The 23,999-nt window shown below is 37.8% G+C and overlaps 1 protein-coding gene across 1 annotated transcript in view; it reads left to right on the top strand.

Moving 5' to 3' along the window:
• LOC309691352 (ephrin type-A receptor 6-like) overlaps positions 1-23,999 on the top strand; it is a 183,806-nt gene that overhangs the window by 36,073 nt on the left and 123,734 nt on the right. Inside the window, exon 4 of the mRNA XM_082508968.1 lies at positions 7,023-7,686. Within this exon, the coding sequence (XP_082365094.1) occupies positions 7,023-7,686 (664 nt within the window). The remainder of the gene's footprint in view (positions 1-7,022; positions 7,687-23,999) is intronic.

Below are 23,999 nucleotides of genomic sequence, written 5' to 3'. Positions count from 1 at the left end.
AACACGAACACACACATTCATAGGAGGTGAGTGCATGAGAATAAAAGAGGACACGGACGACAGAAGAAACAAAACAACAGAAAGAGAAACACAAAGTAATTTGTTAAGATGTAAGGCATTAAGAGAGGGAAGGAGAGGGAAGAGAAACATTATATGTTATTAAATTTCACAGCATTTGCAAATAAACACCGGCAAACCTCAAGAAACAGTCTGGTTCTTACAAAGCACCAAACAATCTGTTATAGGAATTTAATTAGATTTTTTTCTGCCAAAACAGCTGATCACTTCTTGTCCCTAAAGAAAAAATAATCAGTGGATACACTGTAAAGTGACTGTTTATTTCTTAAGGAAGTAAACTAAAAAACTTTTTTATTAAAAGCCAGATTTAAAAGTTTCTTTCACAAGACAGAGAGAAACACGAGGGAGCGAGACAATTACTTACTGTAATGCATGTGTCTTATAAAGCTTTGCATTGAGATGTTTGGACAAGAAAAGAAATGAAAATGTGTCGAAGAAATGATGGAACTAAATATAACTTCTTGTAGGTGTATATGTTGGCCAGTTTTCTCTTTCACTTCCATTTTTTGCCAATCTCTGCTGTAATTCAGAGGAGTCTTTGGAGACTGGAAACATCGGCTCCCAACTCCTTTGACACAGTGTGCGTTTTTTTGTACGTGTTTGTGTGTGTGGGCAGCATTCAACCAGCAAACTCAATGCTTTCTCTGTGTAGAAAGAGCAAGGCAACAGGACATTTAGTTATACATTTTGAATATTTATTCAGATACAGTCTCCTGTGGCCCAGGTGAACACCTGCGTATTCTCTCTAATGTCAGGGTCTTGTTTGGATCCCATATGACTTTTGTTATTTGTCCCTGAAATCTTTTAGATCCCCCTGCAACGTCCTAGCATGATAGATTGGACTGAATTTATTAATTCGTTAATTATTTAGTCACTGAAATGCTTCTTATGTTTCAAGAATATATTTAAGAATTCTTACATTTGGTAAGTTCCATGTCATTGGAGTTGAGGCTGTACATTTTTGTGTGACTGAATCTGATGTTGTTAGGAAATTTCTACAATTCTACACATGCACAGACACCATCTCATGGTATTCGTGTAAGAGCTGCTAGTTTTATCTCCAGTGGCCACTTAACTCCCACTACTTGGTTTGTTCACACTTACAAAATGTGCAGCACCTAAGTGCTCTGAATAAAATCTCCTTAGTGCCTTGCTGTTTTTCCACCATATGTGTTATGCTTACGAGAGATAAAGAATATATGGAAAATAAATTGGAAGTATTTCTTAGATTCTACATATATTAAGTGTATTTTGGAAAACTCCACTATGTTTTTAACCAAATCTAAAAAGGAAGTTAATCTTCTCATTAAAGCATTGCTCTTTAACCTGCCCAATGTCAGTATTATAATTATTAAGTCTTTTATAGTTGGTCATAACACATCATTCACACAGTGGGACTTTGGATTTTAAAATAGTCTTTAATTTTTTTTTCTTTACAGGCTCAAATCCAACCGAGTAGTGGGAATGTTTAGGATCACTAAATATTTCATTTCAAGTGAAGATGAGCCAAGCTGGTTATGACACTGTAGTTAAAAGTGTAACTCTCAATAGGGCTCTGGATTTCACAGTGTTAATAAAAGGAGCTCACCCCCAGGCGAGTGGCCAGTAAAATGACTGGCTCGATTGCATGGGTGAGAGAGATGGGCTGTAAAGGCCTTGGTCCCAGGCTGCAATCAATCAACCACATTTTCTGGCCATTTTTCAATTATGCATGTTAGGGCTGGATGGCAAGGTAGTGAGGTGTCCAACCAAGACTTAAAGTTTGGCACTTTGAAAAAGAAGTCATCCAACAGTGAGATTACAAACCAGCAGCACACGCAGTAATAAAGTGGAGTGTGGATGGGGATTGCAGGTGGTGAGTGGACTGCAGGCTTTGGCCCAAAGGGGCAACGCTGTCACTGGAATTTGAAATAATTAAGAGGAAATACACGTTATTGCTTTGCTTCCCAGCTTCACAATGCAAATCTCTAGCGACTTATTTTAAAGTGCTGCCACCACAAAGCTGCTTGACATTATCAGTTAACTGACAAAATGTCAAAGTCTTGGAGGTCTTGTGGATCAGCTGTGAATGGTGTTTAGTTGGGGATTTCAACAGCTGTGCGTTTCTATCACAATGGATTGTTTTGCCCCTCTGAGATGAATCGCTCTGATATCGTTGCCTCAATCTTTCAGTCACTGGACACTTTGATTTATCTACATTGCCATTCAGGCTCATTCCAATGGCCGCTAACTCTAGTAGTTTTCTTAAATCTCCTGAACACCACACATTTGTAACTCTTAACTCTTTGTCTGTCCTCTCTTTGCTGCTTTCTATTTTCTTCCTCGGTCCCATGTCTCTTGTTCAATAATTCCCCATTAAAAATCCTGTCTGATAGAAAGGATTTTATATTTTATGAAATATTAGCTGTTACCATGAGTCCAATCAGGAAAGAAGTGCCTTGGTGTGCTATAAAAATATCCTGCTCAGAGAGACTGAGGGCTATGTTTGACCTTGCTCTCTCTGTGTGTGCAAGCATACACAAAGAACTTGTTCAATTGTCATTTTTAGCAGTCACTAAAGCCATGTATTTACACATAATACATTAAGATTTAATGGGTCGCTGACTTGTTCAACACTTAACATGGGTCTTCACTTAACACCACTTCAAATGTCATCCTTATCCTTAACATAAATGAGACTTTACAAAGCCTGAAGGTGTTTATTAGTTTTAGTAATTCTGACAAATACATTATTGTGTCAAATTACCAAATAACAATTACATGTTTTTCTTAGGTTTGAGCTAGAAGCCATTGGTATAGTCACATAAAATCCCAAACGTGTAAACCCTTTAAACTAGGACACAGCGTTATCGTGTATAATTTGGGTTTCTCCAGTTGCTCCTCTAAGGTAAAGCACCTACCACTGTTCAACTGTGCTGATGCACATTTCTTCCTACAGACACCACTGCAGGTCAACAGCTGACTAAGTGGTCAAATAAGATTGAAAGAACCCGAAGGGATGATTGAATCAGCAACTTTAAATGCTGGAGCAAGAACCAGAGTAAGCTGGGCATCAGTCTTGAATATGAGTGACAGCAAGTTTAAAAAAAAGAGTCATAAATGTTTGTTGATGATTCTTTATCGTTTTCAAACTATGCATAGGGTTTTAATCACACTGGATGATCTGTACCATCCTCAAACACTGTCAAAGTATAGTTTGTTTGATATAGAGAAAGAATACTGAACATTTATTGACATTTGTACATTGCAGGAAAAGGACTTTTATGGCATGGCTAGGCAGAGAGATTGAGCTGGAAAGGATGCACAGTGCATTAGGGTAAGGGTAGAGATGGCAATGCACTAATTAAGAGAGTGCGTTGAGGAGATGGGAGGACTACTTTGAGGAGCTCATGAATGAAGAAATTATCATAGGCTGACACATGGCTCTTGATGTCAGGGTTTGCCAGGGTTTGTCTTGTTGTCTCGTCTGTGTCCTTTGTCTTTAAGAAACGAAAAAGCATGGATTGCTGTAGCAATGATATCACAATATAACGTGATTTTTATTATGTTAAAATGTATATAATGTGGCACAACCCTAGTATACATCTACTCAGAAATGGAACTTCAGCACTTCCTTAGTAACAGATGGCTCCATGAAAATCACTGTTAAATAATTGTCAGGATTTGTGAGACATAATACAGGACAGTGTTTTACCACTTTAAAACCATCATATATTAGCCTTATTATGTTCTACAAAAAAAAAGGTGATTTTTAAAAGTGTGCATGAAAGAGAGGGCAGCATGAAAAACAGTTTAAATGTTGAGACAAACTGGAGCATACTCACAGTTTATCTCAGCAGTCTGATTCTTAGACACAGTGTTAGTGCATGCTAGCACGTACAGGGCCAGCTGTGACCAGTGCAAGTACACCATTAGCTGACATCCCAACAGAAGATTTCAGAAATTCCAACAACCAGTGGTAAATGAGCAAACTCATCATGATCTGTAATTGATTCAGTGGCAAAAGAAAGAAAGAAAGAAAGAAAACTGTAAGAATGGTTTGCATAATATCTTAAATCACTAGACCTTGAATCAGAAAGATGCTTGCCGTCAGTATCAAGTGTGCATTCTTACAAGAGCACTCAGGGAGTGTAATTCCCCAGAAAGACAAGGACTATACAAAAACTTTAGTGTTTTAATGATGTTTTATTGCAATACAATGACATCAGCCTGTTATGGCATCATTGGTCATTGTTATGTCGTTTGGGTATTGTATTGAAGAAACCAAAAGTGTGTTGTACAGCTCTCCCCATGCCCTTTCATATGATATCACTCGATGCGTTTTTTGTCGAGGTTTTTTAAGGTGAAGGTTGTCCCTGAGACCTAACAATGATGATGAAGTTCAAATGAGTAGTATATTGTTGTGAAATTTAAAAATGATTCATAAAAAATGTGGGTAAGCTTTTTCACTGATTTTGAAATTTGTTGTGACTCTGACCTTGACCCAATTTTCACCAAAATTTAATCAGCTCGAGTTGTTATTAGTTTCTACTATCACACAAAATTTGACAGTAATGTTAGACAGACAACAAAAAGTAACTGATTAAATATTTCCTCTCTTCAAGGGGAGAATAATGTGATGCAGTCACCTAGCATTGGGGAAAAAATGTGGGTATTAGGAAAGAAAACAGTTTCCATGTCCATTTCCATAGTCCTTTGGTGCTCCGTTTGTTGATTATCCCAAAGGAGTCATTAAGAGGCTTTTCTCTGTCTGGAGCCATGGCATAGATTTTATCACAAAGGACGGTTCTGAAATCATATCTGAAAGCTTTGGAATCCCAGTGAATCCATATGGACTTAACAAAGAGTAAACTCCATATGTCTACTTACATTTTGTATATATGGAAGCTAATGATCCATGTTTTCTCGTTTTTTATCTGTTAGTCTGTTTTCCTAGTCAGTTGTTATTATTTCTGCATTTTTCCATATTTTTCTTTCAAAGTTATTTCTTTCTGTTTATATTTTGATTTTTTTTTCTCATTTCAGCTTCTTCATGGAAATATTTTCATGCCAATATTTTAAGTATTTCATGTTCTGTTTTTTTGTTTTGGGTTTTTTTTTTTATCTTTATGCCTTGCCCCAACAGAAACGCGTTGTCCAGCTGGATTTAGTGTGTACTTTTGATGGCAACATCACATTTAATCAAACTCAATTTGTTTGACTGTAATGCTACGTTTACACCTTGAGCGAAGAGCAGATTAAAACCTGCTGTCTTTGGATGATTGAATTAGAACATGTTATTAAAAAGGATAATGAGTATGTGAGAGCAAACATTAGGCTTTGATTACTACTCTCATCAAGAGGTAATATTTATCTAAGTGAAAAAACAGCTTATTAAATGTGCAAGCTTATCAGGCAAATAGTATTGGTAAATTAACCACCAGCGCTATCTCAACCCTCCGGATTTTGTTTGCCTATAAACGAGCTATTTTCCAGCCCTCGTTTAGAACAGGCATCTCTCCCCCCAGACCCAAGAAAGGGAACATGAAATGTGTGTATGTTTGATGTAGTCAAATTACTTATGTTAATGTGTTGGTAATTAAAAGCTTTATACATGGTCTTCCATACCTTCGAGCATATTTCTCACATCTCTGAAAACAGTGTTGATTTTAGTGTTTGACTCAAAGAAGTAGACAGCTGTGCATACTGCAATGCACAAGCAAGGTTCATTGGAGAAGTCACAGTGACCGAATTGAGCTTTCGATGCCTGAAAATTATGTATGCATGCATAAGTGTTTCATCTAGGAAAATGTATGCAAAGTAATGGGAACAGTAGCAGCAGCAGTGATGGGTAAAAATAGATCCCATATATCGTCATATACAGTAAAACCTATGAGGTAAGTGGCGTAAATATGAGTCTAAATATAAACCTCATACACACAAACATACACAAACACACACACAAGGGCAAACTCTGCAGCTCGTGGAGAGTCTGACGCTGCATTGTAAGCGAACTGATTTGAGAGCCCTTTTTTCCCAGGCAGGTAATTTGATTCTTTGAGGTCGATGTTGTGTGGTTTTGGGGTCGCCCATGTAGCCAGTCCCCACTCTAATAAAACCTGAGAGCGCTGCAGAACCAGGAGGCTAAAACCCCCCATTAACTTCTTTCCCATCAACATGGGGACAGGTAACCTAATGACCCTGCAAAGCTGCAATGCTCCCTAATCATGTGACCTGGGAGTTGCAGAGCTGATGACTAGGCAGCTGGAGCTCGACATCATACCAGGAAAAAACCTACCTCTAGGAATATGAGGAAAACAGATTGTTAGTTTGTTAATGATTTATTTATTTTTTTACTTGAATGTGGTATGGACTGAGATGGTCTTGCTGGCACTCTCTTTAACCTTAATCCAGAGAAGAATATCTGAACAACTACATGTGTTCTCCAAAAGTTGATTCTGTTCATCTGGACGTAGCGTTTTGTGGGAGAAACGTTTCGTCACTCATTCAAGTGACTTCTTCAGTCTCAGCTGACTGCAGGTTTCCCCAATCTTATAAACAGTACATTTGCATAATGACTGAAACCAGCCCACTGAAGGAACTAAATGTGTTACTGTCCAAATTTGGTTTGAATACAGTCTAATATAAACAAAGTGTCTCATAAAGAAGCAGAAAGAAGCAGGAAGCTATTATAACTTCCAGATTGCGTCTGTGCTCTGTATAGCATCAATCTTGGGATTTGAAATGACCACACAGTTTTCCTTCAGTGCCACACTTGGGACTAAATTAATATTGCGCAACTATGTTGTTAATTTTGTCCATGTTTTGTATGGAATGCTATGACCTGTGAGGCCTGCTAGCAGATCTTGAATTAATACTAACTCTTTCTTTTTCTTCCCTCATTTTTACCCCATTCTTTCCTCCTCTCTCCCCGACCCTCTACACTCTTATTATTTTTCCTTTAGTGGGATGCAATCACAGAGATGGACGAGCACAACCGACCCATCCATACTTTCCAGGTTTGCAATGTGATGGAGCCCAACCAAAACAACTGGCTTCGCTCCAACTGGATTTCACGACAGGCAGCCCAGAAGGTCTACGTGGAGCTCCGCTTCACCTTGCGCGACTGTAACTCAATCCCTTGGGTGTCTGGCACCTGCAAGGAGACCTTCAATCTATTCTATCATGAGACAGATGAGGCACATGGTGTCAAGTTCAGGCCTGCGCAGTACACCAAGATTGACACCATTGCTGCTGATGAGAGCTTTACTCAGATGGATCTTGGAGATCGGATCCTCAAGCTCAATACGGAGGTGCGGGAGGTGGGACCCATAAACAGGAAAGGCTTTTATCTGGCTTTCCAGGACATTGGCGCTTGCATTGCATTAGTGTCTGTGAGGGTTTACTATAAGAAATGTCCATTTACACTGAGGAACCTGGCCTCATTTCCAGACACAGTGCCCCGCGTGGACTCTTCTTCACTGGTGGAAGTGAGGGGGGCCTGTGTTGACCATGCTGAAGAAAGAGACACACCCAAACTGTTCTGTGGAGCTGATGGAGACTGGTTGGTTCCCCTGGGAAGATGTGTCTGTAGTGTTGGGTATGAGGAGATTGATGGTTCATGTGTTGGTAAGTTTTCCAAGTTTTGTATATTTTAACTTGCTTTTCATTCTGCTCAGTGAAGCATTTTTTGAACTCAAAGACGTTTTTAGTCAGTCTTTCCAAAGCTCTGAAAGAAAAAGAATTGATGGTGAAGGTGACGCTGCTGTAGGGTTATGAGAACCCTGCAGCTGAATGCTTTGCCCATGGGTTATTGTTAGCAGCCTCTAATTGGAAAAAAGGCTTGTTTTGTTTTTAAACTGTCTTAATACTAATGTTTTGTTCTTGGTTCTTAATTAGCTTTTACTTAGATGTCCTTACCAAACCTTGACTTTAATTAAACCCACCTTTATTAAATTATTTCCCACATTTCTCTTTCTCAAGTGGTCAGAATGATAATAAATCTCAGACTTCACCTAAATGCAAATAGCAGCGGTAATTTCAATTCATTTTGACCATCAATGTTTATTTACAACATATATATAGTAAAAAAGGACATATATATATATATATATATATATATATATATATATATATATATATATATATATATATATATATTTGACATAAGTATTGATGCATCCACCAGTCAGAAAGATAAGCAATGTGGACAGGTGATGATATGAAACCTGCAGTGCTTCAGTACAATTTACTTCCCATTGTACCATCACATGCAACAACTAGAGAACGCTTTATAGTCCCCACAGTCTATGTACATACTCACTCTTGCTGGTTCAAACGTCGAACAATTGCATAATATTATTGTTGTTATTATTATTTTTATTTATTAACCTTCCTATTAACCTATTAACCGTTATTGACCTTCCCTATTCATTTTGACTCATTACCCATATTTTTTTGTTGTTTGTCTTACCATTTTTACTAGCTGCTAATTTTCTCAGATAACAGAGGTGTAGTCACGTGAAAGGTTTTGAATGATTATGAATGTTATTATGGTAGCAGTAGGAGGACCTGATGCCATCTAAGGCTGTATTTGTATGTGTTTGTGTGTGTGTGAGCGAGAGAAAGAGAGTGTCTGTTTCAACAGCTTAAAACTGCATATTTTAGTTAGTCTGTTGTTTTTCTATCAAATTTCTAATTTTAGGGCTTTTTTAAAGCAATTTTTGAAAATTTTCAGTGTTTTTTGCCCTTTGGCTACTGTTTAAATTCATATGAAAACATTTTTACAAAACTAAACTCTGCAGTAACTTTGGTTTTGCTTTATGAAAGATTAGTGAGTAGGCTGTTTATTTTTACACAAAGTTTAAATAATTGAGAGGGTTATGAAACCAGAGGTGTTTTTCTGTGTGCTCTGGTGAAAAGCACATATTTTCCTTACTAGCTGCTAAAATCCAAACATGATAATCTTGTTGTGGTAAATGGTGTGGTTGTAAAATTTAGTATAATGAGTGAAGCTTTAGAAAGCAGTCATAAAGTGAAACATCATACTGGGTCCAGTGTTAAAGCTGGTCCAGGCACCAAAGCTTCACCACAGGATTTTAGGATTGTGTTTTGCATGTGTGTGTCGTGGTGCTTTATACATACAGAGAAATGAACACGTGTCTATGTGTGTTGTGATGAATCATATGTGTAGGAATGTTGTTGTGTATATCTGTATTCTACCACCCGTTGTCTCAGTGGCTACCTTGGTGTGACAGATTACCTCAGCTGGCTTGGTAGCAGCTTGATCCTCAGCTCTCTGATATGAGCTTTGGGTTATCACTGACAGCACGGCTCACTGGGAATGCTACCTTCAAGAAGTTCCAATGCGACTTCTTTTCAAACCAAGTAAAGTCCTGATGTCAGGTCAACAGATACACATGTCTATAATCCAAAGGAGACAGATCCACAATCTAAAAGGTGTCCTAATGTACTTGCAAGTTGCAACTTATCAAAACCATAATATGGAATTTAACTTTATACATTTAACAAATGAAAGAATGAAAGCATCTACTAATATTTATCCTAAGAACTAACAATATACTACAATATCATGGATATAGAACACATTTTAAATTAGTAACTGATCTGAATTCACAGTTTAGCACAACAAAAGACACTGGCTCTTAACAAGTAATCCAAGCTTGTGCAATTAGTTTTGTAAAGATCAAGAAAATATGTAAGATTTACCAGAATGATCAAGATGCATAATCTATAGAAATATTGGCACAAATTAGATGCCATTGTACATGTTTGTTTCCCTCCAAAAAATAATCACCATAGACTACAGCCTTTTAAAAAACACTTTTGAGACATTTCGCTGGTTTTCTCACACCATTCAGAACCAGATGTCCTTGCACAGTTGATTACAATTCATCTTGTGACACAGGTCAGGGAGGCTTTCCAGCTGCACCTGCAGCTGCATCATAATCAACAGGCCAGGGGTGAAACTGCAGCTGTGATTAGAGTGCGTCTATCCTAAAATCATTTCTCCATTCTGCTCCTTTAATATTTCTTATGCGTTAATTGAGTGATAAAAAAGCTAGCAGAGGCAGATAAACTTGCTGTTGAAAACTTTTGGGAAAAACATTGCAAAAGAACAATTTGTGATGGATTCGTGGGCTTCTTCTTTATCTCTTCTTTAAGAGGTAAAGGAGTAATGTGGTGCATCCCTGCTGTTGGCCCTGTGCCTTTCATCTTTGACATATATATAACATAGGGGAAAATACATGTAATTACATTACATGCCATTTAGTCTGATTTGAATATAATCTTTGGAAGAACTACATGTCACATAAAAATCACAAGAAGTAGTTAAGCACCTTGGTCATTGAAGAAGACTCCTGAGGTGGCGGGTTAAATCAACCAGAACAGACATTTTGGCTCAGTGCCATTTACAAACATAAGCAGACTCAACACTGCCACCTATCAGTATCGACGCTGGCCCCTTAAAGCACAATAAATTAAAGTAATTTCCTTCTTCCTCTCCTTATCCTAAACCCCTTGCTCTCAAAGGAGCATATTTCACAGTTGGGTTAAGTCTAGCCCTTTGGGCAATGTGATGGCATTTTACTGCAATGTCAGCCCTGTAATGCAGCTCCTGTTCATTGTTCCAGCATTCAAACAGGCTTAGTTATTGAAAAGCCCCCACACAAAGTGCCACTAGAGCACCTTAGGCATTGAAGGAGAAGACTGAGGTAGCTGGCTAAAGTAATCTTTCAAGTGTTAGTTTACAACAAATTGGTAGTTTAAATGCAACAGCTGCCTTCCTATGTAGCAGATATGACCAGGTTGAACAACCTGTGATTCCAGTAGCATCCCATTCATAAATATGTGAAAAGCATAGGATTAATGTCTTTGTCATATCTATTTGCTTGCTAGTTGTTGCTATAATACAGAACTAACATTTCACATGCTAAAAGGAAGTCGCTTTCAGTGAAGTCTAAATGTTATGCATAGAACTGGAAGATGGAACAAAACTATTTAGTGGAAGAAAGTGTAGCTGTCTCTATCCTGAAAATTGGAAGTTATATATATATATTAAAAAAATGGAATCTTTTAAATCTATCAGATCTCAGACTGAGATCAGTTGATCAGTAAAATCTTCTTCAAGTTTTGTACACGGCAGATTACTTTGTATTATTGTTTTCCTTTGATAACCCCTACAGCAATAGCATACACAGATATCAGGCAAACATCCATCCATCCATTTCTTTCTGCTTGGGCTTAGAGCACATCCCATCTGCCTCAGGGTGGGAGGCAGGGTACACCTCCAACAGGTCACCAGTCTGTCGCACGACTAACTCACGGACACAGAAAACCATTCATGCTCACATTCACACCTACATTCAGTTTAGATGTAGCCTTGCTATGAATATCTTTGTACTATGGGAGGAAGCTGGAGTATCTGACAACCATGTAAACCTTCAGTCATCTCAAAGAAGAGATAAACTGCTCAAAGCCTGAATAAATGTTTTTACTCCACTTAGGTGAGAATGAAGGACATGCTCTCCACCCAGCTTAAGTCAAATAATCTTTTTCTTTCATTCAGACTCAGTGGATTTGGTCACAGCAGTATTTTAATCTCCTGTCCATTACCTGGATGAAGTGCCAGTGTGCTGCAGTAAGACTGAGGCTAATAAATGCCTATAACCCATATTACTGCTTGCATGTTCTTCCACATATACACTGATATAAATGGGTTTAAAATGTTCTTTAAAATTGAGATTTTTAAATCGGAATATTATATGGGCCAAATGAGACGAGTCTTTAAATGAAGTATATGAAAAATGCATACGCATAAGTCGCTTTTTTTTTTTAATTTAAGTGAAATTTGCTGGGGGATGGGGATCTTGTCAAAATTGATGTAATTATGATATATATCCATATCCATACATATATGTAGAAGTAAGCAAAAGGTCTTTATAGAGTAAACTTGAATTCATATAGTCACTCGCTGTACTATTTTGGTTGTTGTGGCTTTTACATGTTGTTGGCTGTAGTTTGGGAGGTAGAGCAGGTAAGGTACTCTCCAGAAGGTTGGTGATGCGATCTCTTTCTCCTCCAGTCTTTGAGTATCCTTCGGTAAAATGCTGAATAGGAGGGCGAGTGTGCGTGAATGTTAAACAGAAACTTAATCATAGTGCAAGCTTTGTTTGCCTAAGAAAGGAAAGCAAGCCTTTATGTTGGCTGATACAAAGTCCAACAAAATAGGAGTTCACACAGAACACAAAGGGAAGGCAGCTTGGGAACATGGATGGATGCTGGATACCATGGATACCATGGATGAATAGATGGATGGAGTTTGAGTTCAAAAATCCATCGCCCTATTGTTTTAAGAACAAGCTGTTCATACCAAGCAATTGGTATGGTAATTTACCCAAAAAGTGCTTGAATGAATGGTGTTATTGGGTGAATGAGGCATGTGATAAGTTAGAATATAAAAGCACTATATGCTGTAAAAACCAGTCCATTTACTATTTGCATCTTAGCTGATCTATTTATGGTCTTATTTATACCTTATTTTTTCTCTTGATGCAAATATTTAATATGTGTATGTTTGAGTGCATTCGGCATGTCCTTGTTGTTCATTACAAGAGGCTGTTATTTAATGCTGTATAACATACTGTATGTACCCACCTGCTCATTAGCAGTAGTCTAGGCAACTAGACTGAATGCAAGAACAGCACACATACATCTTCTTGGATGAAGAGCTCAGTCTCTCAGTGTCTCTCTTTATCTCTCTCTCCTCCATCTCTCTCTCACTCACTTTAGCTTTCATCATCTTTCCCTCTCAGTGTAAGACAATCTAGCTGATGCTGTTATCACTCAGTGTTGTACAGCAGGTCATCATGTGTTTTCGGACTGTGTGTAAGAGCACTCAGCAGTGCTATGAATAATGTAATCACAGGGTGTCTGTGTGCTTTTATTTATATGTTTGCCTGTGTTTTAGGTTGTTGTACAGTGAATCTTCCCTCTGATGATTGGGCAAAAGCAAGCTAGGATACAACTAATGTTGTGCAGCATACATTTAGAATTACTGAACAGCACATCAGTCAAATAATAATGGACACCCTTTGAAATAAAAATACCACAACATACTGTGACAGTTTGTGACCCAACCTGTACTGCTTTATAATCTGTTAAATATAAACCAGCCACTCTTCCTGTCTTTTTTTAAGGTTAATCATCTTGAGACAGCAGACAAGCTCTTTAACCTCCTAGGACCTGGTGTCCACATATGTGGACATCGCATTTTTGGGTTATTTAGACCAAAATACTTAATTTTGCTCTACAAGGGCCTGATGTCCACTTACGATAACATTATACTGCCACTGTTCTATCGAAAGTTTAAATGAATATCCTCATATGTGGCTCTCATTTTTCTTAGAAACAGAAATCAGGTTAAACAAATCTGGTAATTCTTTATTTTCACATTCATCAGGTCCCAAAATGTCCAAATATCAAAGAGAGATTAAAAATGCATGCCGTGGAAGAGTTTGGGTCTTAGGAGGTTAAATATTGGAGGGTACACACATCCAGTCTACATATGTTTTATGGACTTGGAAAAGGCATGTCCCTGTGTGTGTGTAACTGGTGCTTCTGGAGAATTGGTTATTGGGCCTGTAATGTCATTTACTCCCTATACAACGTCAAACTTCTGTCTTTGGTCTCAGGATCACATCTTTGCTATTGTTGGCTACATCAAGCAGTGATGTCTAGCTTACACTGTTGAAAAAAAGATTTCCTGCTTAAGATAGAGGATGAATTTCTGCCTCAAGTGGACTTCAAGTACCTAGGTAAAGCTGATGATTATCTTCAAAGTTATCATTACTACCCTCACAGATGACCACAAGCTGCAGGTAGTTACCAAATGAATAGGATCATGAACAGGAAATGAGTTCCCTCCAAAGAAGATCTGCCCTTAGAGAAAAGGTAATCAGCTCAGTCACTGGGCGGTGGTTCAAAGTAGGGGTGCTGCTCTGCAGCAGTGAAAGCAGTCAGTGGAGATGGTTTGGATATCTGACTGTCAAGCTTTGTTTGCCTAAGAAAGGAAAGCAAGCCTTTGTGTTGGCTGATACAAAGTCCAACAAAATAGGAGTTCACACAGAACACAAAGGGAAGGCAGCTTGGGAACATGGATGGATGCTGGATACCATGGATACCATGGATGAATAGATGGATGGAGTTTGAGTTCAAAAATCCATCGCCCTATTGTTTTAAGAACAAGCTGTTCATACCAAGCAATTGGTATGGTAATTTACCCAGTTCCAGGATGGCACTGGCTCTACGTCAAGTGTCAGAGGTGGGCTACACTTAAGTAATTGCACAGGTAAAAGGAGCAGCTGTGTTAATGTTAAATGGCATGCTCGTATAAACATCTTGACAAAAGTTTCACCAATAAGACATTTTCAATTACAGCATGAAGATAGTCAGACAACAATTACAGCACATATCCTTCACTCTGTCAGCTCCCCCAAATGAGATGTCAAACACACACACACGTACACACATACTCACACAAAAGACACATGCACACAAATGAGGGCGTGGGTGGAAGGCAAAGACTCCCATAATGAATAGCATAAAACACACATATAAAAATATAACCCATAGAGCACACCAAACAACAAAACAACAACAAGTCCAATATGCACTCAAGCATTCACAACAATGTGATAATGCAAGCGACAATTTTGCTCTCACAAAACACACACGAGGAGACACACCAGGGGGTTCGAGCTGGCATCAGCAACAGAGCTGTTTACAGACGGGCCACACGGCAGGGAGACACTGTGACATTTCAGAAAAGGATGGTTTTAGTTTAACAAGCATTGCACTTCAGGCTTAATTGGGAGTGTCTGGAATGGGAGAGAGAGAAACAGAGTGTGTACGTACCCCGGTAGCGGGTCAAAGTCTGTCTGATGAATTTAATCCCACCTCACTCAGCATCAGCGCTGACATGTCATGACCATAGGATGTCATGCCTTGCTTCTTTTTTTTTTAACTGAGAACCGTTTGACAGTTGCATTGTAAGAAAATTGCTTGCAGCAGATATAAGAGCAACAGAGTCATGATGAAGGCACATGTGGATATATCAAAGGCCAGATTTCCTGTTTCTCATTTGTCACAATGAATTGTCCTTCGTTAATAATTTTGACATACTAATCCACTGTCTCCAAAAATTACAAACAAGAGCATCTTTGATCACTCTGATTATTTCTGTTTGTTTTTTCAATTCACAGTTCTGTTAAATCTACATTTGTTTGAATAGACATCACACAGTATGGGTGAACTTAAATGCCTGGGGTTTTGTTTGTCGTCTACACAGTCATTGTATTAGACTTTATTTATGCTGTTCCCACAAAGGATATAATTGAAATCTCCTTGATGCATTTGGTATGCTAATGTACATTTCCCCCTGAGCTGTCATTAAGCTCAATGCACCACTAAAAGGCACTGAGTTTCGCTACTAAAGGCTTGGGGTGGTTTGAATTATGTCCAGTGTAAATTCTTTCTGTCAGGCCACGGCCTCATTGTGCATCACTACCTGCTGTCACATAAGCAGAGAATAATCACTGAGAATATTAAAAATAAATCATCAGACATTATTCCAGATTAAGAAAAAAATCAGTGTGATACATTATGTTATATCTATCGATCGATCGATCGATAGATAGATATAGATATATATGCGTGTGCATGTGTGTTATAATAAAATCAATTAATCTGTTAACCTAACCTAAATAAATGTATAAATAGAGGTGATTTGACTGAGTTGCTCATTTTCACCATTCAATTGCACTGGAAAATACAATGGTGTTTTTGAATGAATGTTTTCACCTTGGAGGCCGAAAGAAAATTGCACTTACTAATTCTTAAAACTGTGTCTTACTTTAGACCTTCACTGTGCAGAATGATGTGGTTGAGGTTAATAAGTTACTGTCAAGGCAGACATACTTTTTTGGTAAGAAAATGGAAATTTGGGGCAAGATTGCCATCTAAAAATTCTCGCTAGAAGATTAAAAAAACCTGTAGTGAATAACCGCTTCATAGAAAATATTCCACAAGTCTGAGTAATCTGACTGGAGCTATCATACAGTACTTCATATTCTGTGTGATGCAATTACCTTTGAGGTTTATCTCTTTGAGGTGGTAAGGTCTATATATCCCTGTGAGGACCAATTTTTGATAGCCCATTGTTCTTGTAAGGATGTTGTAGGTGTTGAACTAATGGCTGAAGATAAATAATGTTATATAATAATATGGAGCTGTTTAATATTAAGTATTAAGAAAAATTAAGAGACTAGAAAAAGTTTGAAGTTTGTTTGTGATCATAATTATTGTTATTACATTTTATAGAACGATGCATCTTATTTAATATTTAAATCCACTGTGCTAAGAGTTTTGGAGAAGAAAAACATGTTGATAGATAAGTGTGTGTTTATATATATATATATATATATGACCATGACTGTTCTTTCTTTATGGTTCCTCCGTAGCTGCCTCTATTTGCTCATTTACAACACATATCAATTACATTTCCCTAGACTGCTGGTGCTTTACCTTCCTCTGTCTCTCTTTAAATCAGTCACTTGATGAGCATTAGAGGCTCTCGTGTTGTCGCTCTTCAATCTGTAATTGAGAACAAATGTGGAGAGGGAGAGTGTTTAATTGGGGTTGTCAAGCAGGAGGCGGGTTTGTTGGGCACCTAGAGATCTCCTCATCTCTTTCCATTTTAACTGTTTAAAGAATAAATTATGCAGATTGCAGTTTTTGCAAGTCCTAGTTGCGATGTGAACTTGCGGTGACTTCTGCCTCGCTTTTTTCCCCCCTTCCTTGCCGAGAGTTACTTCAAAGCCTGAAAGTGATCAAAGACAGTTGAAAAAATAAATTCCCCAACGTACCGGCACCCTGCATACATACATACAGCTTCTGCATGTCTCAACACCACACACTCTCTCAGCCAGAAAACAAAAGGAAGCGACACCGTCTAATGTCTTCTTCTTCTTTTTTTCCTTATTTTGTCTCCTCAAGCACAGTCCTGTCAAACATTGCAACATTTCAATTGATTTCTCTTTTCCCTTGTGCCTGTTCTATTTTAGTACATAAGCCAAGAGACTGAATTAGTCATTAAAGGGTATGTATAGTATGACATGGCCCAGATAACACATCACAGGCCTCCAATGAAGAGCAGACTTGTCATAAATAAAAGTACGTTTTAGGAGCTGGAGACAGCTTCTCCCAAGGAAAAAAATATGAAGAGGGGAAAAAAACAGGGGTTATTGAGGGTTCAGCTTCAGTGATTACTGCATTTTATTTCGGTACCAGTTTGTTTACACAACAGATATAAAGTAAAAAAAACATAATAACTCTGGTGTCCAATAACTAAAACGTATACACGTTTCATCTGTAATGCCATAAATAACCATTTTGTTTAAAATAGGGTTTTGAAACTAAACAAATCTCTGATCCAGCTTCTCTTATAGGCTGAAGGACTGTATGCATGAACTCCTTGACTCACAGTGTCAACGATACAAATGCTTATGTAATGTGCAACCTGGCTCCATAACTGCACATGGATCACTACAATATTGCATAGCCCATCCGTGCATTTGCGTTTTTTGTTCCTGATTATTTTAATTCATGGCTATTAAAATAACAAATCACAGTATGAATAAAATAACAGCTGGAAGGCACCATAGAATTAAAATTCAGTACATAATAAAATTTAAAGCCTGCATCACCAATTTAGAAGAAAAATATACCCATTTGGTGTTGAAATAATGTCACATTTGTACATCGTGGGTCAGGTGAGGATTTTATTATTTATTCTTTATTTCTTTACACCTGATTTCTCTTTCAAGCTCTCTTTTAACCTACTTAAGCCAGCAGGTATTATGTGGCACAAGTGACAATACAGCACGGTCCTTTTATGGACTGCTCAGACGTGTCAGATAGTGTTGAAAAAGTGTAAACTGCAATCCTGTTTGGCTGGTTTCAGTATCAAAACATACATGATGATTATATAAATGTTGCTCAGGAGAGCAATATATGCTGTACGTCATGGGAACAGAAGTTTGTTTTTCTTTTTTGTTGGACAAATTTAAACTAAGACACTTCAGAATACAGTCAGCTCTGCCTCTAGTGAACAATAAACTCAAACACCAGTGCTGGAGCTGTCCATATTTTCATGCACAAAGGATAATTCAGACTAGTAGACTTATTGGTTTTGGATAACAGTGAAGATCTTTGCAAAGAAATTCTAAGTCTGCCTTAGAACAAGGACCTTAACAAGGGCCAACTAACTGGGATTTTAAATATTTCTGTGCAGGATATTTGACAGGACAAAATTTTAAAAAATCCTAAAATTGCCTCTAGGTTAAAAAACATCACCATGTTAAAGCATTTATTAAGACAAGTTGGTGGTTTTGCTACTTGCATACAATTTTGTCCTAAATATTTTGCAGTTATGAATTTATAAGCATGTATCCCCATACATGAAGTCAATCAAAATGTAATATTTCTTCAGCAAAAGGGGGTCATTGAGAGTACATTTATTGCTGTTTGAACTGAATATTGCCATTTGGCAAAATGTGAGCATGTGTATCCAACTTGACAAAAATGTCAGCTCAGTGACAGTAGTTTCACCTCTTTTTTTTATACTCTTCCTCACTCTATCCCTCTATCTTCTCATGTATGACCAGTGCGGAAAGTGAGCCAATGACCTCAGGGTACGAAAGGCTTTAACTAGCACTAGGTGTCTCTCAATCTGCCAGACTGCTACAGCCAAGCTTGTTAGTCACACTGGTGGAACTGCACACACACATACACATGCACAAGAGTACCATGGACAGACATAATCCAGCCACTGAACGAGGCAAGCAGTGATAGCAGAATTGGGTCAGTTCGAGAGAAGACTGTGGTGTGAAACCATTTCCCTTGGGGTGGATTGAGGTCTGAACTTTGGCTGACCCCCTGAACAAGTACAGCCACACAATGAAACCTCAGAATCTGAATCTGTTTGAATTAATGCTAACAACTTCACTGATCAGGCTAGAATGGAGGCTTAAGCCCCAGGAAGAGTATTTTGGACATGGATAAAGTAGTGTAGCTGTAATTGGGTTTTCTTCATGCTAAGATTAACGAGAGGAAAGGAAGTTAAAAGCTGAGGAGCTGGGAATGAAGGTAAGTCACTTCTCTTGTGGTTTATACTTCACTTTAACATTAAAATAACTGCTCTTCTATTTGTGTATTTTTATTTCTGGGGGGAAGAGTTACATGACTTTAGACTCTTGCCAAAAACAACTTTAAAAGAAGTGTAGATCCTAATTTGGGACCTTCATCATGATGGTTACAATAATAAGCACATTGTTAAAGTTTGGATGTTATCATGGGACAATCAGCCACTTCTCCGTTCATATTTTTCAGCTCACTGCTTTGAATAGTCTGAAATTATATAGCACATTTTTGTCATTTGTTATTATGAAGTCTAAAGGGTATAGTTTGTGCTTTAGAAATACTACTCTGATGCTATTAGTGATGCAAGAACCCACAAAAGAATAAAGACCTGAATCTATAATATCAATAGAGGGACAGTAAGATGTCCATAATAAGCCATCAGCTATATCAAACAACCTGGGAGAGACCTGGTCTAACTGTGGTCTGCAAAAGAGCAAGAATAATGGAAGAAAGTAATGGAGTAATGGAAGAAAATTAAGAGACAAACATGCAAAACCCTTACTGTATTTCTTCTGTTATTTTTGTTTCCGCATTTTCACCAATGTGCTATTTAAGGTTGCAATTTAAGTGGTAGTGCTGGCCCACAAATCAGCACAATGTTAGAATATTGCCTTATACAGTCATTTAAACTGTCATTACTCTTTACAATGATAACATTTTGTGCCATTAGACTTCAGCAACCAGTCAAACAGATGGTTCATCTGAAATTCAGATAGCCCCCAAAAATGCAGTAAAATAAAAGTAAAGGCCAATAGTTACAGAGATAAAGGAGAACTACAGTCTTACATTTAGATTTGTGTGTGTGTGTGTGTGTGTGTGTGTGTGTGTGTGTGTGTGTGTGTGTGTGTGTGTGAACTGAAGGATGAGGACGAGCAGCTGTAATATTACTTTGTTCGCTTTTTGTTTTTTCTCCTTTTAATTACTTGTGTTTGGGTTGTCAATAAGTGTCCTTTGTGTGAATACTTTATGCATTTATGTGTGCATGGAATTCAATGCCTTTTTGAATGCTATCAGCATTTGTTGTCTTGTTTACTTTGTGCATATTTGTTTTCATATGTGCTTTTTCGTCTGTGTGTGTTTGTGCGGTTGTGCGTCTTTATTATCTATTACCAGCTGCAGCTAGTAGGCAGCTCATCCCACTCCTTACATTAAAGGTGATGTATGCTTATTGAGCAGCCACAGGCAGAGACTGGAGGCCTGATTTATAAACCAATACAGCTTGTTTTATGGGGGATTGATCTGCCTGTGTCTCCATCAGTGAAGCATTCTCCTTGTCTTTATTCAGAGTGACAGCAGGTAATAAAGGTATGGTAGTCAAAGAGAACAATGAAAGTGTTTACAATTACACTTCTTAGTGGCATCACCTTTACTGACATTCATATATTAAAGTGTATTGTAGACGTGTTGAAAAGTTAGAAACTTTATTGTTCTAGAAAAACACAATCAAGCGAACCATATAGCTGCATTTTAAGATTATTGAAAGTACGTTTTCTTCTCAAAACAAAAGCATTCAGTGAAATTTGGAGAAAAAAAATTATAATACATTAATACATTTATATCAAGAATCAGCAAAAATACATTATTCATTATACTATGGTATTGTGACACTATTACACAATATATACTATGTGAAGTCCCCATATAAATGCCATATAAATCCTAAAATCTGAGCTTTAGAAGCTACAGTAAGTGTGAGAAAGTGTTTCAAAGGGCCTAAACTTTCTTCTACAGCAGTCAAACTGTATTATCACATTATTCTGCAAAGACAATATAGCATTATCCTGCAAAGAACCAGAATCAGCTGATCATCTTTCTGTAATAATGATCATGGTGATCAGAATGATATTGTTATTATGTTGTATAATATTATAACAGAACAATGCTTACAGCATATTTATTCTTCCAAGCACAGTATATAGTGGAGATTTGTGCAAGATAAATTCCAAAGATATTTTTTATGAATAAAATAATATTAGAAAGTTACAGATTCCTGAGTACTGCAACTGTTGGGCAAATCTGCTGAATATTTTCAACATCGCTTTCTCCTCCTTTTCTTCATCTGCCTCCTCCTCCACTACCATCTCCTAAACTCTTAAACACATCTGTCAGAAGTGAGTTTCATTGACTTATTGACCTGTATCAGACTTCTTTCACTTAGCTTTAAAGCCTTCTCACAAATAAATAATAACTTCACAGATAGCATTTTGCGACCTGAGGTAAACACTGGACAGTTTACTACAGGTGAACCTGAAATGTCGCAAAATATTTGACACGTATAGACTCAGAGTATCATTGCCAGTGCCATACAGCAAGAGAAGTTATACCAAAGACATCATGAGAGAGAGAGATAAACGACAGCCAGTACCAAGAAACATGAAACCCTCTACTGATACAAGGTCATAGTAGATGCTGGAAACAGTTTTAGCTGTCTTTTGGTGAGCATATCAACTAGTTGTAATCAGGTAAGTGCTTGCTTATCAGGACTTTAACTAAGTTGCACAGTGCTCATTGAGTTTGTTCATTGAGTTTGTTCCTCTCTGTGGCTAAAAATTGATTTTACTGTGAATTTTAAGAATAAAGTATTGTGAAGGCGCTCTAAGATGAATTGAATTATTACATATATTTTATATTCCCTAAAGAATTTGTTAAATGATGTTGCATTTAATAAGCAACTCTTGAGACATTTTGTAAATAAATTGCAATTACCTTTGAGTGATCCCCCAAAGTAATTGTTAGTTGTTTTGTTGTCCATCCACTGTAATGGTGAAGTGTAAAAAGCTGGAAACATAAAAAAAAAAAAAAGCCAGAGCTCTGGAAATTGTGAGTTATGTGGTTGCTGTCCCAGAACAGGGTTGTTCCCCTCCCTAAACCTGCTAAACTAATAAAGTTCCCAAAGTCATTTTTTGTGTGCATATACACAACTGTTACATCTGGTCTAAGGGCCGTGCGTGGATGAGCACATGGATTGGAATAATTTTCTCCTGAGCATTAACAGCAGCTCAACCAGATCATGGATAGTAATTAACATTATGTGGGTGTCAGGGCACGCAAAGACCCCACAGTGTAAGACCCAAACCTTTCCAGGCAACTACCGTCTGGCTGCTGTCATGCACGCACACTGATAACTCTTTCTCTTTGTCTCCCTCACACACACACACACACACACACACACACACACACACACACACACACACACACACACACACACACACACCTGCATTCAGAATCAATGAAGAGGCCACTTACTGGCCACCTGGTTCTCTCTCTCGGTTTCTTTTTCTTTGTCATCTTTCAATCAATCCAAGTTAAAAAGAAATGGCACTGTTGGTGAAAAATACCTGCAGCAGCTGTGGTTTTCAAAGCCCCAGACACAAGAAAGGACACAAATGCACAACACACGCAAACACACAAACATGGTCTCAGGCTCTCAGTAAAGGGTTCAGGAGTAACAGTAGAGATACAGTTCAGGGGTATGAAAAACAGACTTCTCGCTGTTTTGCAATTCATTAAGGGTTTAATGTTAATCTTTATAGTTACACTTTAATTGTCACAGATTTGTAATTAGTGCTGACATGTGACACAAAGAAAGCCAGCTTTTCTCACAGTGCATAGTGGAACTAAAAAGTAGTTTCGTACAAAATACATTTAGAATTAAAGAAAAAGGCATAAAAGTGCTCCACTAAACGCTGAAAGACACACCAGGGTATGTGCTGTAATCCCCACACCTTTCTTCCTTCTGCTTATCCTATTTTTGTTTTACCTGTTTCATGTGTCTCAGGTGTTATGCTGAGATCATTATCAGTTCATTACATTAGTATATGCTCCCACCCTAAACATCCAACAGATGGTATGATAATAATCTCATTTTCCTGAAGATGTGATGAGTCATTTAGAAATAGACTGAAATGCATGGAACAAACTAAGACCTTGTGTTTTTCTAAGATTTATATAGTTTTAAAGTCAAGGAGACCAAAGAGTCCATCATAGGTCATAGTGGATAGAGACAGTATGACTGAAAGCAGCTGCCCAATTCAAGTATCCCAGCCCAAAAAAACACAAAGCCCTTAAACTTTTATGTGCTTTATGGACTTACAGTTTTCATATTTTTACAATTTAAGCATAACCATGGGGGTTTCTGCATTTGTCAGAAATCACTATTTAAATATGGTGTAATTTATCAGAGCAACTTATTTTAATATTATCTCCCAGCTTGCAATATATCCCTAAGTATATCTTCTATCTCTCGTTGTTTTCTTTTCTTTTTTTTTCATTCATTGCATTGGTTTTCAGTCTGTTGTACATTTCATAGCATCTGGTTTTCCCGGAGAAACAAAAGAATTTGCTGTATGTCTCAAGGAGACAGAGAGAGACTTACTGGCACCTTACTTTGGTCTGTTTTATGTGGATAGTTTCCTAACATGTGCAGGTTGCTCTGCAGGGAAGAGAAAATGCTCTCTGTCATCAGGCTAAAAGGAGAGGAGGGAATGTTTGGGGCTGTAGCCTTTTTGTGAGTTCCCCATAAGGATACTGCTTCAAAGTGCATTAGGGGCAAACCTCAGTCTGTTTGTGGAATTCTGCAGGTGAGAGAAAAGAAGAAAGGGAGAGAAAACAAAAGCTTTACTGAATTTGGTTGAAGGGCTTTTAGTCCTCTATTTGACATG

The sequence above is a fragment of the Aulonocara stuartgranti genome (genome assembly GCF_965226115.1).
Source record: "Aulonocara stuartgranti genome assembly, chromosome: 16".
Classification (NCBI taxonomy): domain Eukaryota; kingdom Metazoa; phylum Chordata; class Actinopteri; order Cichliformes; family Cichlidae; genus Aulonocara; species Aulonocara stuartgranti.
This window is presented reverse-complemented; position numbering and strand designations above follow the sequence as displayed.